The sequence below is a fragment of the Bombina bombina genome, chromosome 2 (assembly GCF_027579735.1).
Source record: "Bombina bombina isolate aBomBom1 chromosome 2, aBomBom1.pri, whole genome shotgun sequence".
NCBI lineage: Eukaryota > Metazoa > Chordata > Amphibia > Anura > Bombinatoridae > Bombina > Bombina bombina.
Window position 1 is genome coordinate 702,021,091 of NC_069500.1, and position 18,320 is coordinate 702,039,410.

General features: G+C 38.3%; 1 protein-coding gene across 1 annotated transcript in view; it reads left to right on the forward strand.

Moving 5' to 3' along the window:
• SUSD1 (sushi domain containing 1) overlaps positions 1-18,320 on the forward strand; it is a 365,105-nt gene that overhangs the window by 99,479 nt on the left and 247,306 nt on the right. The window contains 2 exon segments of the mRNA XM_053700012.1: positions 9,093-9,245; positions 9,893-10,072. Coding sequence (XP_053555987.1) covers positions 9,093-9,245; positions 9,893-10,072 — 333 coding nt within the window.

Below are 18,320 nucleotides of genomic sequence, written 5' to 3' on the forward strand. Positions count from 1 at the left end.
AGATGGCAAACACCCCACTATGGATTATTGTGGATCAGATGTATGTAAGGGTTAGCAATAAAATGCATTCTATACATCATGACAGTTTAATATTTATCCGTGAGGCATGCTTTTCCACAGACATTTTTTTTTTTGGGGGGGGGGGCAAAAAATAAAATACTCTAATAATAATAATATCAGTGGCAACATGTGAAGCTTGTTGTACACATGGGTTGCACTTTAAACTTTTATAAAGCAGGGCTTGACAAATATGATTTGAAAATCTCGAGCTCAAATAAAAATTTTGGGTTTCAATATGATAAGAAAATATTTTATTTACAACACACACTAATCACATAAACAGTCTGTCACTCTCTTGCCAGCACACAGCTAGATTACAAGCAGTAGAGTTAATAACAACCAAATAGTGATAGCCCAGGACCACATCAGAGTCTATTCCTCCCTGAGTCCCTAACATACAGCCACAAAATGCAGCCTTCAAACAAACAGACTGAGCATAAACAAGAATGACACAGGCCTTTTGTAATTTTCCTAGGCACATACAAAATACAGAAATAGACCACTTTTAAACCGGACTGGGTGCACATCCCATGCTACTGCAAAACTCATAGCCCTGGGTACTCATCAGCACTCACAGACAGCTGCACAGCTCCCAACAACTGGGTGCAAACCCCATAGAGAAAATGACAAAACAAAAATATTAACACAGCACATAGAAAGTCTGGGACTATCTTGCAAGTACACAGCTGGATGAGTAAGGTTTATTTTAAAGGCAAAATGTAAGGGTAAGGTTTAATCTAGCTGTGTAATTGCAAAAGGGCCCTTGACTTTTTAACTGGAGCAAAATTCCAAGAGCCCCCTGACACCCCTCTGGACGCCCCATACCGAGAGGGATAAAGACTATATTTTTGGGAACAAGAAGGGCAAAATAATTGTCTTTGTGTTTGGAACACTGACTCTCCTTAGCTTATTGAGGCATAGCTTCAAAATAAGAGGATACAGATTGGATAATTTACATTATACACAATACCCTGCTGCTTATGCCCCACCCTTCTTTTATTATCCATTTAAGTGGCTACCACCACCACTCAGAACATATTCCATCAATAATCTATCAGTTATAGGCCTCCATAGTTGGAGGTAAAGCTTTCTATTATTAATGCAAGCATAAAAACTTCCTCCCACAAAGAGCAAGGTATTTAGAATGCATCCCAATCTCGGGAAGAGGTTACAGATTCAGAATATAATGATATTCTTTCTGCAGGAGCGTCTCAGTCTTCATCGCTCCCCCAGCCAACATGGTGGCCACTCTCCTAGCTATCAATCACATCAACTAATCAGTTACTTCCTACTACTTCCTCTTATATATCTTCTTTAAATAACTTGTATCTCCTACAGGACTATATCAAGTTGGCTGGAGAACTTTAACTTCTCAAGATGGCTGGCTCTATACATGCAACTTTGTGTGAAAGGAAGCACAAAAACACCTTCAAAAAGACAATTTTACTTATCTTAAAATTATATATTTTTTTTTTTTTTTTTTTTTTTTTTTTTTTAAACAGTTTTTATTGTGCATATAAAATAAAGATACAAGGGGGTGGAGGCGCAGCTCCAGTTTTCCATCTACGATATCAACTGTGGATTTATAGATAGTATGTAAGACTGATATAATATTTATTCACATATATAGTGAAATAATTAGACAAGAAAGGAGAGGGGAAGGAAAGAAGGAAGGATAAAATAAAAGAGGGAAAGAGAAAGAAAAAGAAAAAAGGAGGTGAACATATAATAAGTAGGAAGAAAAGAGTGAGGGCTCCCGGTCCGTCCATGCCCCAGATGTTGTGTGGTTGATATCGAATTGTATGAATTCCCATTACCAGTAAGTTATGATTTTGTATGTTACGCTTATGACTGTATTTTAGACTTAGTAGGTTGACTCGATTTACTTGCGTTCGTTTTGGACGTAGGTGGACCACAAATGAGAGAGCTCTGCGTAAGAGTCCATTTTATCATTTTTAAGGAAGTAATACTCCTCTAATTGTATAAGTTCCGAAACTTTTTTAACCCACATGGCAACTGATGGAATTTCTCTACTTCTCCAATTTTTGGCTATCAAGACTTTGATTCCGTTAATCATGATTTTAAACAAGTGTATGTATGGTTTATGTTTGAGATTGGAGGGGGGTTTGTGCAGAAGCCATATCAGGGGGTCAAGAGGCAATTGGGTAGCCAGTATAATTTCTATCTCGGAGATGATTTTCCTCCACAAGTTTTGAATACTATTGCACCACCACCACATATGGGCAGTGTCACTATTTACATGGCCGCATCGCCAGCATCTATTGCTTTGAGATCTAAAAAGGCGGTGTAGTTTCTTCGGAGTGAGATACCACCTGTGTAAAAGTTTAAAATTGACCTCCAAAATGGAGGATGAGATTGAGGATTTCTTTGTAGCTTGGAATATCAGTTTACTTGTTTGGGGTAGTATAATGACACCTAGATCTCTTTCCCAGCTTTCTATATAAGGGGGAATTTGCCCTGGGGGTGTGTGAGTTAAGATCTTATAGATGATGGACAGTGTATGTCTCAGGGGGGGAGAGCGAGTGCACAGGGATTCAAAGGAGGTTAAAGGTCTGACCATGTTCCCATATTCTGGGTGTGTGGTGATAAAGTGAGCAGTCTGTCTGTAAGTGAACCAGTCAGCGAAACAGTTTAGTCCCTTTTTAACTAATTCATTTTGTGATAGTAAGGATTCATTTTCAGTTAGTGTATATACTGCGAGGTCTCTGTTCGAAGTTGTTGTGGTGGATTGTGTGGTGAAGGGCCTTACCGTGAATTCCCCGTTCTCAATTAGGGATGTCATGGGTGAGGGTATGGAGGAGATGAAGTGTGTTGTGTTAATTGTATGTTCCCAAACCTTAAGGGTCTCCTGTATCATTGGGTTGTCTGTTCTAATTAATTTGAATAGATGTGGGCTGCTCCAACATAACCTTCCCAGGTGCGGCTTATTCATTATTAAGTGTTCTAGTGGTACCCATCTTTTATGGTTGAAATGGATGTTCCAATCCACTAGGCGTTGCAGAAAGATAGCTTGGCGATAAGCTGCTAGGTTTGGAACTCCCAGGCCTCCTTGTGTTTTTGAAGTTTGCATTGTTTGTTTACTAATTCTGGGCGGTCTACGGCGCCAAATGAAGTCGCTGAATGCTTTCTGGAGGGACGGGAGGTATGGTTTGGGAAGGGGTATTGGTAAGGTCTGGAGTAGGTATAAGATACGTGGGAATACATTCATTTTAATCGTGTCGATACGGCCTAACCATGATAACTTTTTAGATCCCCACGATGAGAGATCGCGTATTATATTGTGTTTAGCAGGTATATAGTTAAGGTGGAAAATATCATCCTGTGAGGAGGACAAATGTACTCCCAAGTATTTCAATGAGTGAGTGCACCAAGTGAATGGGGAAATCTCTTGTGTAGCTAGTAGTGAGGGGCCTGACATATTTATGTTTAATATTTCTGATTTGGACATGTTTATTGCGAAATTGGACAGGGATTTGAAGGAATTAAATTCGTTTAATAAGTGAGGAATTGAGCGTTCGGGGTCGGTGAGTGTGAATAACATGTCATCGGCAAACAGAGACAGAACATATTTCTGTTCCTTAATTGTGATTCCTGTTATCAGGGGGTTTTGTCTGATCCTGGTTGCCAATGTCTCAATCACACAGGCGAATAGGAGTGGGGATAAGGGGCATCCCTGACGTGTTCCATTATTAATTTGGAATGGAGGGGAAAGAGTACCATTTACTAGTATTCTCGCGGTGGGCTGAGAGTATAGGGAGAAGATCCTGGTAAGGATCTTTGTGCCTAGGCCCATATGTGTCAGTGTGGCTCGCATGAAGTCCCAGGCAACACGGTCGAAGGCCTTTTCCGCGTCTGTGGACAAAAGGACAGAGGAGATGTTGTTGTGTTTAGCATGATGTATTAAATTTAAGGCCCTGACCGTGTTGTCCTTCGCCTCCCTTCCTGGCACAAAGCCGACCTGGTCCAAATGGATCAGGTCGGGTAAGATTCCGTTTAACCTATGAGCCAGTATCCGTGCAAAAATTTTTATGTCCGTGTTCAGTAACGATATGGGGCGATAATTATTAGGTAAATCTTGGGGTTTGTTAGGTTTAGGGATTAATGTTATATGGGCTATCAGTGCGGTGCCAGGGAATGATTTATTCTCGTCTATTGATTGGAAGTATTGTACCATATATGGGTTCAGGATCTCTTGAAAAGTGGTGTAATATTTGTGGCTAAAGCCGTCTGGTCCAGGTGCTTTCCCTGTGGGTAGGTGTTTCATAGCTACCTGGAGTTCAGCTAGTGAGATGGGGTTCTCTAATTGTTCTTTTTGTATTTCGTTAATATGTGGTAAGTTAAGTCTGCTAAGATATTCCTCTATTAGTTGTGATCTAGTTAAATTGTGGTTCAAGTTTCTGGGGTTGGCGGGTTGTATATTGTATAACTTTTGGAAAAAGTTTTTGAATGTGTTGGATATGGATTGGGTGGAGAAATGGGAGACATTCTTTTTGTCTTTAATCTGCATAATGTACCTCTGGTATGCCCTCTGTTTGAGGTACCTGGCTAGTAGTCTGCCTGATTTGTTCCAACCCTCATAGTGCTTTTGTTGGGAGTAGAGTGCCTGTCGCTTGTGTGTCTTGTCAAGATGTGAGGCCAGTTTTTGTTTGTGTTCAGTAATTTCTGCGAGTAGATTTTTGTCAGTCGGGTTTTTTTTATGTAAGTTTTCCATCTGCTCTATTTGTGAGACTAGGGAGATCGTGTGCTCTCTTTGTGCTTTATTATGTTGTGCCTTAATGGCCATTAGTTCTCCCCTAATGACACTCTTGTGTGCTTCCCAGAGGGTGTGCATGCTTGTCTCAGGTTGAGTATTATGTTCAAAGTATTCCGTAAGAGTGGTTGTCAGCTTGGTGAGCACATCAGTTTCTGTTAATAAATGTTCATCAAGTCGCCAGACAAAGTCTCTTATAGGTTTAGAGGGCCATGTCATTGTACATATCATAGAGGCATGGTCAGACCATGTGATCGGAGAGATTGTGGCCGAGTTAAATAATGATAGGCCTCCAACATCTGCAAACACATAATCTATTCTCGTATAGATCTCGTGCGGGTAAGAATAATATGTGTAGTCTCTAGCCTGAGGGTGTAAGGTTCTCCATACGTCATGTGCTACAATTTTCTCAAGATGTGACTTAATTTTTGAGATTTGTGAAGGTGATGTGGAGGAGTATTGAGATGAGCAGTCTAGGCTGGGGTTAAGTGCTGTATTTAAGTCTCCACACATTATGAGTGTCCCTTTTTGATGGTCTAGAATTAGATTTTTAATTTTCTTCATGAAGGAGTGTTGTGCTGTGTTAGGGGCATACATTGAAACTAATGTTACGGGTCTCCCGTAGAGAAGACCAGTTAGTAGGAGGTATCTGCCTTCTCTATCTCTAAGAGTTTGTAGTGGTGTAAAGGGTATATTTTTCTTGATAAGGATTCCCACCCCTTGTTTTTTATTGTGGCAGTGTGATGCCCAAAAGCATGTGCCAAATGTGCGTGTGAAGGTGGTAGGTTCTTTTCCTTTACGAAAATGGGTCTCCTGTAAGAAGACAAGGTCTGCTCCCTGCCTATGGAAATCTTTAGAGGCTAGCGTTCTCTTACAGGGTATATTTAGTCCTTTTGCGTTAATTGAGTATATTTTTAAGTTATTACCGGAATGGGGTTGTCTTCTATTATTAGCCATTATCAAGTTTATGAATGTCTGACGTAGGTCGTGAGGTTATTAAAATGTCTATCTGTGATGTTGAGCGTTTGTGAGTCTGGGTGCAGGACGGGCCGGGAGCGCCCCTACGTGGCCTAAACATCAGGTCACGTGATAATGTTTTAGCTTCAAAAAACAAATTTAAAACACAAATATAAAATAACATAAACAGTGGGGTCAAATATTCAGGAAGAACCAACATTAACAGTAGTTGGATAAAGGGGGGTATCATTTCTCATCAATCACTAGGTTCCTCTAAAAGAACAATAGGGTATTTATACACTTTTAGCATGATTCTAAATTCTCTTATCGTTATTCACTATAGGGATTATAGCTATGGATATACATGTCAGTTATAGAAAGAGAGCTAGAAATATGGATACATTCAGAGTACATCACTCAGTAAAAGGGGATAACTGAAATGTCCAACATGAGAGAGGTCAGGATCATATATAAAATAATTAAACATTTTAACCATGGTAATATCAACTTCAAATCAACATCGTTAAGCCATCTCATCTTCATCCCCAAACCTCTTGGGTATTGCTTCATGTTCAGTGTCTGATCACAGTCATCTTGGGTGTAATAGGTTAGTTTTAAGCCTGCTTCTCTAAACAACATCGGTCTTATATTTGTGTGATGCAGACACCGAGCAGGAGAGGGTAAGGGGGGAGGAGAATAGCTAGGTCTAACCAGAAAATAATAACTTTAACGGTTCTATTTCCACCCCAAATCCACTTTTGGCATGATTCTAAATTCTCTTATCGTTATTCACTATAGGGTTTATAGCTATGGATATACATGTCAGTTTTAGAAAGAGAGCTAGAAATATGGATACATTCAGAGTACATCACTCAGTAAAAGGGGATAACTGAAATGTCCAACATGAGAGAGGTCAGGATCATATATAAAATAATTAAACATTTTAACCATGGTAATATCAACTTCAAATCAACAACGTTAAGCCATCTCATCTTCGTCCCCAAACCTCTTGGGTATTGCTTCATGTTCAGTGTCTGATCACAGTCACCTTGGGTGTAATAGGTTAGTTTTAAGCCTGCCTTTCTAAACACCATCGGTCTTATATTTGTGTGATGCAGACACCGAGCAGGAGAGGGTAAGGGGGGAGGAGAATAGCTAGGTCTAACCAGAAAATAATAACTTTAACGGTTCTATTTCACCCCAAATCAGATCAGTTCCAAATAGGTCCCAGGGTACATTTCCCTTTAGGTCAGTTAGCTTTTTAGCAGAATACTTATCAGTTCCTGGGAAACAAGGTCCATTTCGGTCCGAGCTTGATATTCTTCAGGGTGTCAGGATACTTATTGCATCAAATGCTTGCATGAGACTAGGGTGCAGTGGTGTCTATCTTTTTCTTTTTGTTAGCTTGATACCATTGTGATCGTTGTGGCTTGGGGTTCGACTGGTCACTTGAAGAAGGTGCATCCAGATCTTTAATAAGTGGTTGTGGAAAGGAGATATTTAAGCCCTTTGAGAAAGCATCTAGGTCATCAGGTTCTTTGTAGATGTGAATCTTGCCTTCTTGTTGTACTATAAGGCTGAAGGGATATCCCCATCTGTACTTCATTCGCCTCTCTTGCAGGACTTGGGTAATGAATCTTATTCCCTTTCTTCTTTCAATTGTTGAGGGGCTAATGTCCTGAAAGATTTGTATACTGTAGGCCTGGAATTTAATTTCTCTTTGTAGCCTGACTTGCTTCCATATTGCCTCCTTGTCTAAGTAAGTGGTGAATTTAATGATTATGTCTCTTGGTGGATTGGGGGGTTTTGGTATGGGTCTCAACGCTCTATGTGCGCGTTCCATAGAGGCTTCAGAGAGCTTGAGGGAAGGGACAATGTACTCAAAAAGTTGTAGCAAGTATGAGACAAGGTTATCCTGTGTCACTTCTTCTGGGACCCCTCTTATCCTCAGATTGCTCCTACGGCTCCTGTTATCCAAGTCTTCAATTTTGAGTTGAAGTGCTTGCATTGTGATGTCTTGTCTCACCATTTGATGATTGGCGTCGGAAACCATAGTGTTTAAGGTGTCTTGACCCTCCTCTAGGGTCTCTATCCTTGCCCCCAGCTCGTTGATGTTCTTTTTTAGGGAGGACATTTCTGTTTTGATGAATGATTTTAGGTCTGCCAGGTCAGACTTAGAGGGCAGTTGTGAAATAGTTTTCTGTATCAGACTAAGTTGTTGCGACTGTGGTATGGATTCTTGCTCTTGTAATAAATGTGAGTCCGTTGGTGGTAAATCTTTAGTACTGTCAAGAGCGTCAATCTCTTGTTTGTGAAAGAAGGAGGACATGGTGGCAGTAGCTGTTGTGGATGATTTCTTGTCCGCTTTGGGTTTCTGTCTTGCTGCCATTGATATAACAGAGTTATCCCTTAGCCAGTAGCTAGCTTTCGGTTACTGGTGTTTGTAAAGAGAGGGTTCCCTAATGTTATGTAGCACCAGTTCATTAAATAGGTAGGGTGCTATCTCTGATGGCGGCTGCGATCTGTCTAAGGAGAGCGGTTTAATTCTGTAGGCCTCAGTCTCTGGTTTGGTATAGTTAGATAGCTACCTTAAGGCCGGTCTCAGACTTCCACCGCAATCCTATGTTAATGTTTGGGTCGTTCTGCCTTGTGTATGTGTTCAGTGGATTGGGCTGTAGTCTGAGGTGTATCTGCGTGTTACCTTGTTTGTCCGGTGGGGTCGCGCCACGTGGGAGCTGTAATGGCGTGCGGCTGTGTGTGGCGTTTCGTTCGACCATCCGAGAACCGGGTCCGGCAATCACTGCTGCGGTCTATCAGCGTGGGTCACCAGCTCCCCGCTGCTGAACCGAAGTTGTACCCAGGGCACAAGCGTGTCCCTTGCAGTGCGGAGCTTCCAGCCGAGTGAGTATAGGTGCGGTAGTGCGTTGTTTAAATTCAGCGGGTCTTCTGCTGAAAAGCGCCTGGTCCGATCACCGGACAGTTAGGTTTATGGGGCAAGAGTCTCTAGATGTTTTTTTAGGTTGTTGCTGCCCTTCAAATCACCATAATGGAACCTGTGTGTGAGAATATGTTACGGAGCAAAGTTAAAGTGCGGCCATGTTCCTGCACGGCTACGCTCCGCCCCCCTATCTTAAAATTATATTAACAAAATAATGATACATAACAGAGTTTAGTGTGCCTCTATTGCTATACATTAGTATAACTGTATGTACTCCTTTCAAATCACTTTTAGCTTTATAGTAAATGATGCCGCCCCTGCCTTGTTGACATATATATGAACTATATCTCAAAAATTGTGCTGTAGATATCGATGAATGCGAAGAACAAAATATATGTGGACTTTATGGAAAGTGTAAAAATATACCAGGGAGCTATGAGTGCCGCTGTAAGGACGGATATATGCCTCTGAACGGTACAGAACCATTTCAGGCAGATGGGGACGATTCCTTTTGCACAGGTAAGAAAGCGAGTAGTTGGGAAACGGAAGAATGTTATATTAAAGGGACATTTTACTTGAAAATGTTAATTATTTAAAAAGAAAGATAATCCCTTTATTACCATACATTTTTTACCTATGTGATTACCTTGTATCTAAGCCTCTGTAGATTGCCCCCTTATGTCAGTGCTTTTGACAGACATACAGGTTAGCCAATCAGTGCAGACTCCTAAATAACTCCACGGACATGAGCACAATGTTATCTATATGCCACACATGAACTAGCACTGTCTAACTGTAAAAAACTTTCAAAATGCTCTGAAATAAGAGGCAGATTTAAACGGTTAAGAAATCAGCTTGAGCCTACCTAGGTTTAGCGTTTCAAAAAGAATACCAAGGGAACAAAGCAAATTTGATGCTAAAAGTAAATTGGAAAGTTGTTTAAAATTGTATGCCCTATCTGAATCACAAAAGTTAAATTTTTACTATATTGTCACTTTAAATAGATAATTAGTTGCAGGTAATAACTCATAGGTTAGATAGTGTGATGTGTGAGTGTGTGTATATATATATATATATATATAAATTAAGAAATGTAAATAATCAGGTTTCATTTTTTTGATAGTTTTTAGTAAAAATAAAACTCTAATCAATGTTTCATTTGATAGCTGTTGACTGTGGCCTACCACCGGTTATCCCACATTCATATGTTGACTTAGCAAGTAAAACCACATTCGGAAGTCATGTGATGTACAGGTGTGCTCCAGGATTCATCTTACAAAGTGGACACAACATGTCTTTCTGCACAGCTAAGGGAACATGGGAAAAAGCGACTATAAAGTGCAAAGGTAAGACCTTACCAAGAGGGAAACATACTGTTTATGATTCTGCACATACTCAAAGACATCTGTACTTGACAGTCAAACCGTTGTTATGTGAAAATCCAAGATTGAAAACTTAGACATATCAGTTGACAAAATGACAATACAACATTGCAAATCTTGTGATATTGCAAACATACAAAAAAAGACTTGATTTTGAAAAACAAACAAGAACAAGATACATAAACCAATAGACCAACAAAATGCTGCCACCTAGTGGAAGTTAAATCTAATCTATTAAAGGGACATTAAACACTAAATAAAAGATAGATATAATGATGCATTCAAAGAAAAGATTGATCTGAGGATAGCATGTAGATATCATTTTTATAGTTTTATTAGCTGTTTAAATATTGACAAAATGAGTGTAAAGTTTTAGTGTCTCCAAAACAATGGGAGCTGACATGTACCTTCTCCGCTGTGTCCAGTTATAGACAGATAAATAGGTCACTAGAGTGTGCCGCCAGTAGCTGTGTGGAATATAACAGTGCTCTGTACTTCCATTTCTAACAGGAACTGAAAAGCTCACACTTTCACAATTGAATTACAGGAAAAGGATACAAAATAAATAATGAACGTATATTGCAGAGTTTATATATATATATATATATATATATATAGGATACAAGAATAAAAGCGAGGACTCAGGAACTTGAAGCCAGGTGACTTTATTTGATATACAAAGGTGGTTAGCACTAACACAGGTGTGCAAGGGGTGCTAGATCTGACGCGTTTCGCGCATGCTCACATGCGCTTCATCAGAGATCTAGTGGTGTTACCTGTGGAAGGTTTATATAGAGAGAGTCGGCCAATGGAACAAAATTCACAAAAGTGGGCAGCACCAATCCCAGTACTGGTCCCTGCAATAGTATACTAAAGCTAGGTGTAAACGTGTGCTATCTCAAGTGAGTGTATAACTAAATAAATCGGTGAATAGCTTACTATAATCTGTTGGTTAGATCAAAAGGAAAATATTTTTTGGTGCAAAGTGAGAAAAAAAAATAAAAAAGAAAAGACATGGGAAATAATAAAAAGTGATACTAAAATCAAGTGAAGGTGAATTAGTTAGGATGGACCATTGGCACAACACTCACTGCATTTAGGCTAAAAGGCTGGGGACCAGGGGCGGAGAGGGTCCAAAAGGGGATACTCTCCACACCTGGGCCCCATGATTGTGTTAAAAGCACACATCCTAGGCGTGCATTGTGATAACTGTTACTACTATTTTGTATTTTTTTATTTATTTATTTTTATGTTAATATCATGTGTTGGTGTATGTTGTTGTTTGTTTGTTTTGTTTTTTATTTTTTATTCTTTATTCATTTCCTATCTTTTCTATGTACCTTGTGATATTTGTCTTCAAGCTACTAGCTTCTTTATCTGAAGTGTCTTTAAATTAATTTGGCCCTTAGGCCACAAAGAATCAATGGTAAATAATTCTTAAATTTTATGGGTTGGTTTTCTTCATAGCATTGAATGCCTATATTGGTAGCAGAGACACTTGTAATGTTTGCTGTACAATAAAATTCTCATTATCAGTTATGGGACTGAGTTTTGGATGGACTAATAGCTTAGGGAAGACATTATTCCTATAAGTCACAAGGTCTCACTAGGGGATAGAGAAGAAAGGGGGGTACATGAAATAAGAACTCTAAAATTGCTAAGTTGGGGCAATGTGTACCTACCAAGAAAGGTATCTTACTAGTGAAGAAAGAAATATTAGTACAATAAGGCATATAAAGAATAAAACATATATAAATAGAGAATTAAAAATGAATGTAAAAATAAATGTTAAAAAATAAAAGATAAAAAAGAAGAAAAAAGGGGGAAAATGATAATAGTAGTAATAATTAAGAGTTATGTATGGCCATATCTTTGCTGCATAAGTAGGGTAATCAGCGGGGTGCTAAGGCAAGGCCAAAGGGATGATGGTTTCTATGAGCCCATAGTGGCCGGACAAGTTGACACAGTATATAGAGTGAATACCTAGTTTTCGTGTCAGGGCCAAGGGGGAAGAAAGAAACTAAACTTATTGGGCATTACTTGCCAGCTCTATATGAGCCTCATGCTGATAAAACAGAGACCCGGGTAGGGAATGCAGAGGTCAAATCAGAGAAAGAATACTAAATGCTGAGTTAAGCAGTATGCAATTCTGAAATCGGCAATGGCCATTGAAAGAAAATAGACTGAATGTAAGGTATGAGTTACAAACCAGTAAGGGACAAAGGGAACACTAAAAATAGTCTAAATAAAACAGTAACCTAGGGCCAGACATTCCTGGGCCTGGAGTTGAGTGTGGGACAGGGAGAGAGGAGGGGAAAGGATATATATATATATATATATATATATATATATATATATATATATATATATATATATATATATATATAATTTTTATTTGATATAACCATTTCAAAGTGTTTAATGTCCCTTTAAATATGTAATTGTGGCTATATATACAAAATTGCGTATTTAATATTGGGTGTTAGTCCTGCTTTTCTGATCACAATCCCAATTCTTGATACTTCACAACACTATTATAGAGCCATTTTTCACTTATCATATTTCACAGGTTAAAAGACTTGATAAACCATCAAAAACACTTTGACATATTACTGAGTAGTGTACCCCAAATTATTTTTTAAATGGAATATTGGTTTTGTGCATGGGCAAAACACACTGACATTAACCCAACATAATGGATAACATTAGGAAGCAACATCACCAGATACAGATGCTACCTGCTCAATAAATAAATATTAAAAAAGTTATCAAAAGCACTTTTAGATTAATAAAAAAATCAAAAACCCTTAAGGCAGGGGTGATCAACCTTGTCCCCGCAGATGTTTTGGTACTCAATTTCCCATAATGCTTAGATCCTCTTTAGACTAGCGAATATCATGGGAAATGTAGTTTCAAAACATCTGGGGGCCAAGGTTAAAGGGACAGTCAACACCAGATTTTTTGTTGTTTTAAAAGATAGATAATCCCTTTATAACCCATTCCCCAGTTTTGCACAGCCAACACTGTTATAATAATATACTTTTTTAGCTCTGTGATTACCTTGCATCTAAGCATCTTCTGACAGCCCCCTGACCACATGACATTTAATTTATTATCTATTGACTTTCATTTTAGTCAATTAGTACCACAATCCACTGGCGTGCTCACAATGTTATCCATATGGTTTACCTGAACTAGCTCTCCTCTGTTGTGAAAAGCAAATACAAAAGCATGTGATTAGAGGCAGCCTTCAAGGGCTTAGAAATTATCATATGAGCCTTCCTAGGTTTAGCTTTCAACTAAGAATACCAAGAGAACAAAGCAAAATTGGTGATAAAAGTAAATTGGAAGTTGTATAAAATTACATGCCCTATTTGAAACATGAAAGTTTTTTTGGGACTTGACTGTCCCTTTAATCACCCCTGTCTTAGAGAGCATGCACATATCTCTGGTTTTGGAACATGTTAATATCACACATTATTATTATTATTGGTTATTTTTTTTATTTTTTTTTAATCTTATGAATAAATAAATAGCAGTTTACAAATCATATACAATTCGTTGTATTTCTTCTACAGCATATACATCTTATACAGAAACATGTGAACAACCTTTCACATATAAATGCAAAGATCATTTCATAAAAAAAACAATTTATATACAACAAATCGTTATTAATCGTTATCTAAATGAAACACTTCACTTTTAGTGAATCTGCTATTTAAATTTTATATAATTTTATGAACCACTCAAAACAAAAAAACAAAAGAGCTAAATCTTTGTCTATAATAAGCAAAAAAAGGGAAATGGGAGACGGGGCGTTGCGAGAGCAAAAAAGAAAGGCTGATATGTGTAAAGCCACACCATCCGATGGGCCAGTACAAGAGTGGGGTCAGTGAGGATCCCACAAACATCCAAAAATTCTGAGTAGCATTGCTTCTTGTATGTATATTGTGTCCTTGAATGGGTATACCAGCTGTTATTGTGTATTGTGTATATTGTGCATTTAATAAGTATTTTTCAAATACTTATTGGTTCTTATTTAATGAAGTGGTACCACTGGGAAAAATACTTCCTGATGTCTAACTGTGGATAGGATAGAAGATCAAATTGCTCTATTATGATCTGAAATCTTTATTTGGAGATGAATTTACTGAAACTGGGCTCATTCTTGTCTTTCCAGGTCGCAAATATAATCACTCGGCCACACGGAATGGCATTATTAATTATCTTAATATTTAACAATCTGAGGTTTGGTTCTTTAGTTAGTAAGATATCATACAGGTTAAATCTTATCTTTTGATTTGTTATTCTAGATACCAAGAATTAAATTTTGTTCCAATGCCTATTTACTTTGGGGCAGTACCAGAGATAATGTGTAACATCTGCTCTACCCCAATGGCATCTCATACAGTGAAAAATATTACACTGAGAAAATCTAGACATCTCCTGTGGAGTTAAATAAGCATCATTGATCAGCTTAGTATGTGTTTCTCGTCATGAAATAGAGAGCGTGGCAGATCTAACTCTAGCAAAACTTTTTAATTTGTAGCTTAGTGATATCTAAACATTTTATCTGCCAAATATGCTTAAAATTGTCTAAATTTTTGTCACCTATTATACCAATAGAATATGGATGTGTAACCATTCATGTATAACTTAAAACCTGTATTTATATCCTTCCAGTCCTGATCCATATTGTAATTACACTTAATTGATTCTAACAAGTGTCTTACCTGCAGAAACGTATATAAATCTTTATTCTGTATATTAAACTGACCTTTCAAAAATTCAAAAGATTTTATCTGTGCATTATCTTTGTCCCATATCTGACCTAAAAATTCTAGTCCTCGCTCTTTCCAGTTAATAAACAAGGGGGAATTTCCCCCTGGTATGGAGTTTGGATTACCAGCTATAGGTAGATGGCTTGAAAAATATGGCTCTATGCTCCATGCTTTACATAATTTATGCCAAGCCAGAATTGGATTTTTCATAGACCTCATGTTTTGTAATTCTTTAGGTAGATATTTTATTTCTACATGTAACAATGAGGATAGTAGAAATGGTTTGGCTACATTTGTTTTTAATTGCATAACCAAATAATATCCATAGATCATTATTCAATCTATGGCTATTTTCGCAATGCATAACCAGTTGTACCATTTAATAGAAGGTAGACCAAAGCCGGCACAGAATTTACTCTGGATTAACCTTTGTAACGATAACCTGTATTTCTTACGCGTGCCCCAAAGAAATTCCCTGAAAATTTTATGAAGACTATTTAAGTCTTTATTTTTTATAAAAATGGGTAGATTTTTCATGACATATAATAATTTCGGAAAGATTATAATTTTTATAAAATTAATGTAACTTGAAAGGAATATTGAAAGATGTGTCCACCTTGCAAGTTCTTCTTTAAAATGTTTCCATAAGGGTTTGAAATTCAGATCGAACCATCCATCGGGTGATAGACTAATTTTAAGCCCCAAGTACTTTATTTAATCTTTAACCTCTTTAAAAGGGACTACAGTTGAAAAGTGTGTTTTCTTGATCCACAAGATTTGTGATTTGGAAAAATGGATTGTGTATCCTGAAAATGAACCAATTTTTTTAGAATCTTTAACAATTTGGGTATATTTTTGTGTGTGTTCCTAACAAATATAAGCATATAATCAGCATAAAGTGCAATTTGTAGTTCTGTAGTAGCTGCTAAAATGCCCTGTATCTGTTCTCTTAAAAGAATGGCAAGGGGTTCAATTGATAAATTAAAAAGTAGGGGTGATAAAGGACAACCCTGTCTTGTACCCTTTGATAATGTAATGTCTGCAGAGATATCGCTGTTAATTAATAGTGCAGATATTGGCCTCTAGTTATCATTGTCTGTCGGACCTGATCCGACAGTGCAGATCAGGTCCGACAGACATCGCTGAATACGGCGAGCAATATGCTCGCCGTATTCAGCATTGCACCAGCAGCTCACAAGAGCTGCTGGTGCATCGCCGCCCCCTGCAGACTCGCGGCCAATGGGCCGCCAGCAGGGGGTGTCAATCAACCCGATTGTACTCGATCGGGTTGATTTCCGGCAATGTGTGTCCGCCTGCTCAGAGCAGGCGGACAGGTTATGGAGCAGCGGTCTTTGTGACCGCTGCTTCATATCTGCTGTTTCTGGCGAGTCTGAAGACTCCCCAGAAACAGAGGCCATCAAGCTCCTTATGGAGCTTGATAACTAGAGGCCATTGGCTTTGTGTATAATCTTTGGATAAAGTCAGCAAATCCCTCTTTAAACCCAATTTGTGCTAATGTGGTAAAAAGGTGATCCCATTGTATGGAGTCAAATGCTTTTTCAGCGTTGATGGATATAATCACATTATTAACCTTATTAGTAGAGTCATATCTTTTTGCCCAATAATAATCCATAATTAAAAGTATCTTTCTAATATTAATCGCTGAAGTTCTAGTTTCATAAAACCTGTCTGATCTAAATGTATCAGTGTGGGTAAAATCAATGTAATTAAATTTGCTAGAATACTTGTCAGTAATTTATAATCTGTGTTTAAGAGAGATATCGGGTGGTATGAATCTACACTCTCGGGATCCCTACCTTTCTTTAATATAAAAGTAACCAGCGATTTGGTAAAGCAAGATGGTATTTCCCTGCCTATAGTGTAATATTAATTAAGCAATTTATGTAAAATGGGTATAATATTTTCTGCTAAAAATTTTATACTATTCATTGGGGAGAGCATCTGGGCCGGGGGCCTTATCAAGCAGAATATTTTTTATACCCTTTTTATTTCCTTCTAACGATATTGGGGAATTTATTTCCTTTAATTTATCCTTGTCCAACCACAGCCTTTTAAGCCCTTCCCAGAAATTTACTTTATTTACATAATTATTCGGATTGGCTGTATATAAATCCTCAAAATGTTTAGTACATTTTTTTTAACCTCCTCTGTATGTGTGGCTCTATATTCTCTTTCTTTTATTGCCTCAATTACCCTCATTCTCTTCTTATGTTTTATCATTCTAGATATTTGCCAAACTTTTCCCCAAATCTATAGTAAAACGCATTATTTATGTATGACTCATTTATAACCCGTGGCGATATAAATACTTCTTTCTTTTTTAGCTTCATTATACTTATACCATAAAGATAAATTTGGTGATGCTATGTAAGCATTATAAGCATTAGTTAATTGGTTGGTAAGTTGCATATCTCTTGCATTTGAGCAGAAAATCTCGGAGTTCAGCTGATTTTCTTCATTACAAATTCATCCTGAACTCCTACTATTTTGCCCTTAATCTCCATAAGCTACACTACTTCTCTACTCTTATCTCTAATCTTTCTTCAAACCCAAAATGTCTGTTCTCCACTTTCAATACTCTCCTCTGCCCTCCCCCACCTCCTAATACAACTTCTCTGTCAGCTCAAGACTTTGCCAGCCACTTCAATAACAAAATTGACTCCATCAGAAATTAAATCAACTCTCAACATAATTCCATTCTCTCCCCCCCTCAAATGCTCTGACTCAACAAAAACCCACATAACCTTAAACTTAGCTCATTCTCCCCTGTTACTGAGGAAGAAGTTTTGGCACTTATACTGCACTCTCACCTCACTACCTGTCCCCTTGACCCTATCCCCTCACAGCTACTCCCCTCCCTCTCTGCTACCCTTACCCCTATACTAACACACATTTTCAACCTCTCCCTCAGCACTGGAATATTTCCCTTATCGCTGAAACATGCACTGGTCACACCTATACTCAAAAAACCTTCCCTTGATCCTACCTCCCCATCCAACTACTGCCCTATTTCCCTCCTCCCTCTTGCCTCAAAGCTTCTGGAAAAACTAGTATATGCACGCCTATCCCATGTTAAACTCCCTTCTTGACCCACTGCAATCTGGATTTCGTCCCCATCACTCCACAGAGATAGCTATTGTTAAGGTTACCAACGACCTACTTACAGCAAAATCAAAAGGCCACTTCTCTCTGCTTATCCTCCTTGATCTGCCCACAGCCTTTGACACTGTTGACCACCCTCTTTTGCTCCAAACCCTCCAATCCTTCGGCATCTGTGACACAGCCCTTTTGTGGCTCTCTTCCTACCTGTCAAACCGTACCTTTAGTGTAGCCTTCTCTGGGACCTCCTCTGCCCCGTCACGACTTTCTGTCGGGGTTACCGCAAGGCTCTGTCCTTTTAAGGGAAA